At 46.8% G+C, this 7,870-nt stretch overlaps 1 protein-coding gene across 1 annotated transcript; it reads left to right on the top strand.

Moving 5' to 3' along the window:
* Positions 1 to 4,349: 4,349 nt before the first annotated feature.
* On the top strand, positions 4,350 to 7,618 carry GHSR (growth hormone secretagogue receptor; the record flags this gene model as incomplete). Its single annotated transcript, XM_079922083.1, has 2 exons — positions 4,350 to 5,145; positions 7,314 to 7,618. The coding sequence occupies 2 exons, from the start codon at positions 4,350 to 4,352 to the stop codon at positions 7,616 to 7,618; spliced, it is 1,101 nt and encodes a 366-aa protein (XP_079778209.1).
* Between the last annotated feature and the right edge of the window lie 252 nt (positions 7,619 to 7,870).

Below are 7,870 nucleotides of genomic sequence, written 5' to 3'. Positions count from 1 at the left end.
CACGTAATTATTTTTCTGAAACAGATGCATAAATCATGGTTAAGTGTGTATTTTTAAGAATAATAATATTTTCTTTCACACAGTTATCAACTGCAGTAAACTTAACATTGATTCAATACTTCTATCTAATCTACCATCCATATTCTAAGTTGGTCACTTAACCCAATATTGTCCTTTATAGAAGTCTTTTTCCTCCAGTTTAGGATCCAGTCTAGGATTACAGTTAGCTGTTACATCTCTTTGGTTTCCTTTAGTCTGGAACTTTTTCCCAGTTTTTGTCTTGTATAACATCGACATTTGGGGGAAGAATTTTAAAAATAGAATATTCTTCCTTTTGAGTCTGTCTGATGTTTGCTGCAATTAGATTGAGGTTGTGCATTCCTAGCTGGAATACCATGTAAGTGACTTTGTGTCCTTCCCAGAGTATCACACTGGTGATGTTAATTTTGATCATTTGCTAAGGGTGTGTCTGATTTATCTACTGTATCATCATCATTATCTCATGATTTTTTCAAAAATCATATACCCTAGCTCTGTCCACTGACAGGGTCTAGTCCATAATACTACAGGGGCAATAAACACCCCTACTTCCCAAATTTACGTTTCTAAATGTCATTCCCCACTATAAGGTACCAGGGATTATTGGAGAAATGGCTGCTCCCAGGTATAGAGTAGGGAACTTCCAAGATGAGCAAGGGGTATCTTACACTGCCACAAATTCTGGCAAGGAAGTTCTCAAAATCTAAGCAAGTCTGGGTATTCCCTGGTGGTGCAGTGGTTAAGACTCCACACTCCCAGTGCAGGGGGCCTGGGTTTGATCCCTGGCCAGGTAACTAGATCCCACATGCATGCTGCAACTAAGAGTTCACATGCCACAACTAAAGAGCCGGCAAGCCACAACAAAGAAGCCCTCCTGCTGCAACTAAGGAGCCCATGTGCTGCAACTAAGACCCGGCACAACCAAAAAATAAAAATAAAAAAATCTAAGTAAGTCATGTCAAAAGACTCTGGAGCCAGCTTGGAGGGGATCTCATTGGACAAAGCTAGGATAATTTAAGCATCAAAAAGAAAAAATAACCATAATTTTGGTTGGTACTCATTGAATATATAAAAATCCATGAATCCATAATAACACTCCTCATACCATTCATAGGACAAGGCGTGCTGGGCTTTTAGGCTCCAATGTGGTTTTTTTTTTTTGTCTGTTTGTTTTTTGCGGTACACGGCCTCTCACTGTTGTGGCCTCTCCCGTTGCAGAGCACAGGCTCCAGACGCGCAGGGTCAGCGGCCATGGCTCACGGGCCCAGATGCTCCGTGGCACGTGGGATCTTCCTGGACCGGGGCACGAACCCATGTCCCCTGAATCGGCAGACGGACTCTCAACCACTGTGCCACCAGGGAAGCCCTCCAATGTGGTTATGTGCCCATCTGAACAGTTTAGTATGTTCTGCTTCACCTTTTGGAACTCAACTTTGAAGATCCAGCTCAGGTGGCAGAACCTCTATGCAATTCATTGTTTCTCCATATTTCAACAGAGCTCATTGTACACGCCTCTTTAAATGCACATATCAAAATGTAATGGAGGGCTTCCCTGGTGGCGCAGTGGTTGCGAGTCCGCCTGCCGATGCAGGGGACACGGGTTCGTGCCCCGGTTTGGGAAGATCCCACATGCCGGGGAGCGGCTGGGCCCGTGAGCCATGGCTGTTGAGCCTGCGCGGCCGGAGCCTGTGCTCCGCAAAGGGAGAGACCACTGAAAAAAAAAAAAAAAAAAAATACTGGAATTGCAATACAGGATGTTTCTGACTTTTATTTATTTTGTTATTCCCAGTGCCTAACACATACTAATAGACAGTTTTATATATTTTTATATTATGGGTTGTAAATGAATGAATCAATTTCAATACTATCCCCTGTTTTTTCTTCATGACACAATACAGATTTGTCTTTATTTTGGAAAATAAGTGAATGCAGTTAAATATCTGGCTATTTTAGCCAACATGCCAAATTTGTATCATGATAGATTTTTTAGAAGATTTTCCCCACGTATCAGCTTTAGCTTATTGCTAAATCTTATTTATTTCTTTAGCACTCAGTAGACTAGAAATATGTCCCATAATATTTTCCTGATTCTTATTCTTAAACAATAGCTTCCTACGGTATTTTTATTTATCCCAGTCTGTTTTCTCCCCCTCCAGACTTGTCTGCACACATAAATCTATTGATAATGTAGGATGGGAAGTGTTAAAGTCAAATAATTGATTAAAAAAAAACTTGTTAGTGACTGGTGGCTTGACTTAGTTGTAATCTTTTTTTTTTTTAAGTAGTTGAAACAGATTTTTGGTACACTTTCTGTCACACAGCCCTGGTAACCTATGTAGCGTGTTTGCCAGCAAGTTGCCTGTATTAAACTTCCTCATTCAGTCTCCCACTATGTGTGGAATCTTTCATGCACGTGTGCATATATTCATCCTTAGGTTTTTGTGGACTTTTGAGCATTAACAATTTAGTTGGCAGTTGACATAAACCGTCTGGCAAAGACATGTGCAAACCTACTAAAATACTTCAGGAAAGCCCTCTCTCATACACAGTGAATTTAGGCCACAGGTAAGTAAGCGTGAATAGGTGCGGCCAGCGCAGCCGCTTAATACGGGTCTGTGTTTGGGAGGAATCTCCCCGGCTCCCTCGTGGAGCAGGACTGTGGTGCTGAGGCAAGAACTGAAAAAGGTGAGGGCGGGCAGCCTCAGCTAGGGAGAGCTGTGGGGCGAGGTAGAAAGGGCCGGTCGCTGGCCGCGGTGCTGAACACGCTCCCGGGCTGCCCCCAGGGTGGCCCGCGGGAAGAGGCCCGGCGTGTTGGTGAGTGAGTTAGCGGGTAACCGCCAGTCTCGCGCCTTCGGTTGTCGATTCCTGGCTCCGGGCAGGGGACGCACAGGCCGTGTCCAGGAGAGTCACCTTGCGAGCGTAGGGGCAGCCTCCGACCCATTCCTCAAGAGCAACCCTAGTAACAGCAACGCCGCCTATATTTATTTCTGGAGCTCCAACTCTGTCCCCAGCATTTGGCATCCATTCCCAGTGGTCATCACAACATCCTCGAAATTTAAAACAAAAAGGTTGATGCCTTGCCCAAGTGAACACAGCTACCCAAAGGCTGATCTCTCGTCCATGCCTCAGAAAATGTTTACTGTGCGCCCTCGACGTGCCAGCCTTACAGCCTCTGCCGCTCCCCGTTTGACAGCTACCCCCCACGCCCTGCCACGCTAACACGCCCCTTAGCCCCTCCTCTTCCCCCGAGGTTTGCAGCAGGCAAAAGTTATCTCCTACACAGCATATCCCCTACCACCGCCGAGTTGGGGAACTGTACAAAGGGCTGGAAATCCGAACACAATTTATTCACACATCTTGCCCCTTCGCTCTCAGTAGTCCACCGGGTGGGATAGCCAAGTCTAGCTCTTGAGCCCCCAGCTCGCTGTGTGACCTTGGACAAGTGGCCACACCTCTCTGAACCTGCTTCTCCTCGCTAACACGGCGATAGGTTCTAGGACTGCGTGAGGCTCTTCCCAGGTGCGCACTGGTCTCCTTTCAGGTCGGAACACTCCCTACCTCCCTTTTCTAAGCCCGGTTGTGCACGCTTACTTCTCCCCACCAGGTCCGTAGCCAACTCTATCCCTTGTTGAGGAAGAACTCACGTCCCGGGAACTGAAGGTGTTCTCCCCACCGTGCCCGGCCCCAACCCCGGGTGTAATCTGCCCTTCTGGGCCACCCTAGCCAGGCAGCACCCAAGGCTAGGGAGAGGCCCCTCGCGCTCCAGCTTCGCAGTGCCGGGTCTCCTCTGTGCCCACGCGCCGGGACGCTTTGGGAAGTGCGAGATGCATCTGGAGACAGAACGCAAAGGCGAGGCAGGGCTGGCGGAGCTTCCTCGGTGACTGGTACTTGTGTGGAGGCCGGCCAAAGGCTGGGTTGGGAGAGAAGGACTTTGGGGGAGAGGACGGGGAAAAGGGGAGGTGCCAGAAAGAGCGGTGGGTCACTCGGTCCATCTCTCCACCAGTGTGTGTGTGTGTGCGTGCGTGCGTGTGTGTGTGTGTGTGTGTGTGTGTCTTCCCGCCTCCCTCTCTTCCCCTCCTCCCCGCCCCAGACTCTCAGTCTCACCTTTTCCCTCAGCTGCTGCCTCTCCCCTCTCTTTCCTCTCCAAGCATCCTCCCTGAGAGCCTGCGCCCGTTCCTCCCTCGCACTCTCTTGCTCCTGTTCCTCCCTCGCACTCTCTTGCGCCTAAGGAGACCTTTTTCGGGACCAGCGCCCGATCCAGCCTCTCAGTGCAGCCGCATCCCAAAGCCAGTTTAAGCAGGGCCGGCAGCATGTGGAACGCGACGCCGAGCGAGGAGCCGGGGCCCAACCTCACGCTGCCGGACCTGGGCTGGGACGCTGCGCCTGACAACGACTCGCTGGTCGACGAGCTGCTGCCGCTCTTCCCCGCGCCGCTGCTGGCGGGCGTCACAGCCACCTGCGTGGCGCTCTTCGTGGTGGGCATCGCGGGCAACCTGCTCACCATGCTGGTGGTGTCGCGCTTCCGCGAGCTGCGTACCACTACCAACCTCTACCTGTCCAGCATGGCCTTCTCCGACCTACTCATCTTCCTCTGCATGCCCCTCGACCTCGTCCGCCTCTGGCATTACCGGCCCTGGAACTTGGGTGACCTGCTCTGCAAACTCTTCCAGTTCGTCAGCGAGAGCTGCACCTACGCCACGGTGCTCACCATCACCGCGCTGAGCGTCGAACGCTACTTCGCCATCTGCTTCCCGCTGCGGGCCAAGGTGGTGGTCACCAAGGGCCGGGTGAAGCTGGTCATCCTGGTCATCTGGGCCGTGGCCTTCTGCAGCGCCGGGCCCATCTTCGTGCTGGTCGGGGTGGAGCATGAGAACGGCACCGACCCTCGGGACACCAACGAGTGCCGCGCCACGGAGTTCGCGGTGCGCTCGGGACTGCTCACCGTCATGGTGTGGGTGTCCAGCGTCTTCTTCTTCCTCCCTGTTTTCTGCCTCACTGTGCTCTACAGCCTCATCGGCAGGAAGCTGTGGAGGAGGAGACGCGGCGAGGCAGCGGTGGGCGCCTCGCTCAGGGACCAGAACCACAAACAAACCGTGAAGATGCTGGGTGGGTTTCGGTGCGCCCTTGAGCTCTCTCTCCCGGGCCCCCTCCTCTTCCCCTGCCCTTCCCCTTCTTCCTGAGTCTGCCTTTCTCCCCAGTTTCTCTAGGTCTCTGTTTCCCTGTAAGTTTCTCAATTATTCTCTCCTTTTTCCGTCTTGAGCTCTGTCTTTGGTCTCTAGTTTCACTGCCTTGTCTCTCTCTCTATTTTTGTTTGTTTTTGTTTTACATTTTTGCTCTATCTCTCTCTATATCTATGTTTCGCTCTCTCCCTTCCTTTCTCCCTCCCTCCTCCCACCCCTGGACTATCTCTTTGTTCTCTTTCTATCTCTTTGTGTCTCTTTCTCCTGGTCTCACCTTTCTCTCTTTCATGGAAAAATGTCCCACCTTTGTATTTCTCTAAAATGTGTTTTATTTTGGCCCAGAAACTTTGCTTCAGAATGAGATCTTTCATTAAAGAGTATATTGTGGTGTTAAAATGTGTTAAAGGTGATGTTAAGCTTCCTGCCTCAATTTGTAGATATCTAAGTTGCATTAAGAAAAGCAGGTGTTAAGGGTGAAAAAGAGCAGGCATTGATTCTAGGCAGTATTCATTGGTAAATGTAACCAAAGACGTGATCATCGTGGATAATTCTATCAGAGAAGATTCATTTTTCTTTCAACATTGTGATTTGCTTTCTGACTTGCATTTTTTTCCCAGATAATTGCATCAATTCTGTTTACCCTGATGCTGTTTATACAGCTTTGTAAGGAAATCAGTGACAAGTCAGGGTCTCTGTTTTCATGTTTACTTTTCTCTCCAAGTAGGACAGGCTAGATAAGCTAGGATAGGCAGGCTTCCAAATTGAGAAAAGGAGAATTTGTGGGAGCTGACAGAACTTACTATCCCTCCCCAAATGGTCCTTCAGAGAACATCTGGGTGCAGTGTCACACTGGAGTACGCTGAATCGTTATTGCATAAATTCAGCTTCTTTAAGTATATGTGTTTGGTACAAGTGAAGTAATACAAACTGTGTTCACATCCAAGCAAAATATTAATTCTCCTTGCTTTTATCAAAACCAGAATCTGCACATTTTATTATCTGGACATTGTAGTCAACAGTTTGTACTTATTTGCATATATAGTACTTCTTAGAAGTTATTCTAGGATAATTTTGATTTGTAATTTTACAATTCTTGAAATCCTGTATATTAAAGTGATAGAGTTCATTCAAAGAATGTCAAGTTTTTTAAATTTTTTAGACCACTGATTCTCACAATATGACTAATAGATTGTAAACCTGCTAGTGCCCCCCAGGGGACTCTAATATTCATGTTGCTCCTGGGGCAGTCAGTTGCTACTATACAAATTAGTTTTGAGAATACGTTTAATAATTTCCTCTGATTTTATTTTTAAGCTGTTAATTATCCTCACTGGTGACTCTCTTTTGCCTTGACAGTTGGAAGGGAATCACTAAAGTGGTACAAGTCCTAAATTATTATTTTCTGTTATTTTTCCTCTGATTTCTGAATTTTAAAAACTTAATCTAAAAATGCAGAGGTTTTGAAGAAAGCAACCTTACATGGGCAAAATTAAGGCCTGGATGGATGATAATTAATGTTAGTTGGTTTTATGGCATTTTCTACCTTACTTATGTCTATTTTAGGTGGAAAAGCTCGTTCATCTCAGTGATTCTCAATCCTGACTGCATATTCAGTCTTCTGTAAAACTTTAAAAAGAAAACAGGTGTCTTAGTCTCCTTCCTAGAGATTTTAATTTAGTGAGTCTGTATTATATCCAAGGAATCTGTACCCCAGGAAACTCTGATACGTAACTATGGTTGAGTAAAACCACATTGTCTCATATAGGTTTGATCTAACACATATAAAATGGTGGACTATTGTGACTAGATTGTCTAGTTACTTGAGTCAATATGTCAACTCAAGCACAAAATCACTAAAATTGTTAACTAGAAACGACTGGGAAGCTCAGCAGTAAAAATGGTTGAATTGTTGATCCGGACAGACTCAATCTTGGTTAAAATATAGGAAAGAGCAGAAAATGATATTTCTCTGAAGTCAGTGGTCCTACCACACATAATCAAAACAAAACCATGTCTTCAAAATCGATTGTGATTTGCTATATTTCTTGAACTTTGCTATATTTCTTGACGTTCTCTTTCTCATTGTCCTTTCAGCTGTAGTGGTTTTTGCTTTCATCCTCTGCTGGCTGCCCTTCCATGTAGGGCGATATTTATTTTCCAAATCCTTCGAGCCTGGCTCCTTGGAGATTGCTCAGATCAGCCAATACTGCAACCTCGTCTCCTTCGTCCTCTTCTACCTCAGCGCCGCCATCAACCCCATTCTGTACAACATCATGTCCAAGAAGTACCGGGTGGCAGTGTTCAAACTTCTGGGATTTGAACCCTTCTCCCAGAGGAAGCTCTCCACTCTGAAGGATGAAAGTTCTAGGGTCTGGACAGAATCTAGTATTAATACATGACCAAGCACATTGCTCAGCAAAGTCATTGCTTATTATTCTAAACTGGAAGCCATAGCACAGCAGAACTTGGGAGGAAGTTGAAGGTTAATTTTGGAATTAGGGACACATAGGTCTGGAAACAATGGGGGGGGAAGAAAAGACAGAATTTGTAATGTGTGAGCAGTTTGATTTGATTGCACACTCATCAGTGCTCTCATACACGATTTCTGCATATTCACTGCCTATGATTTTTGCATTCTGCTGTTGGTGCTA

This window comes from Stenella coeruleoalba (genome assembly GCF_951394435.1).
Source record: "Stenella coeruleoalba genome assembly, chromosome: 5".
Classification (NCBI taxonomy): Eukaryota; Metazoa; Chordata; class Mammalia; order Artiodactyla; family Delphinidae; genus Stenella; species Stenella coeruleoalba.
The sequence above is the reverse complement of the archived record's forward strand: the minus strand, read 5'-3'. Positions and strand labels throughout refer to the sequence as shown.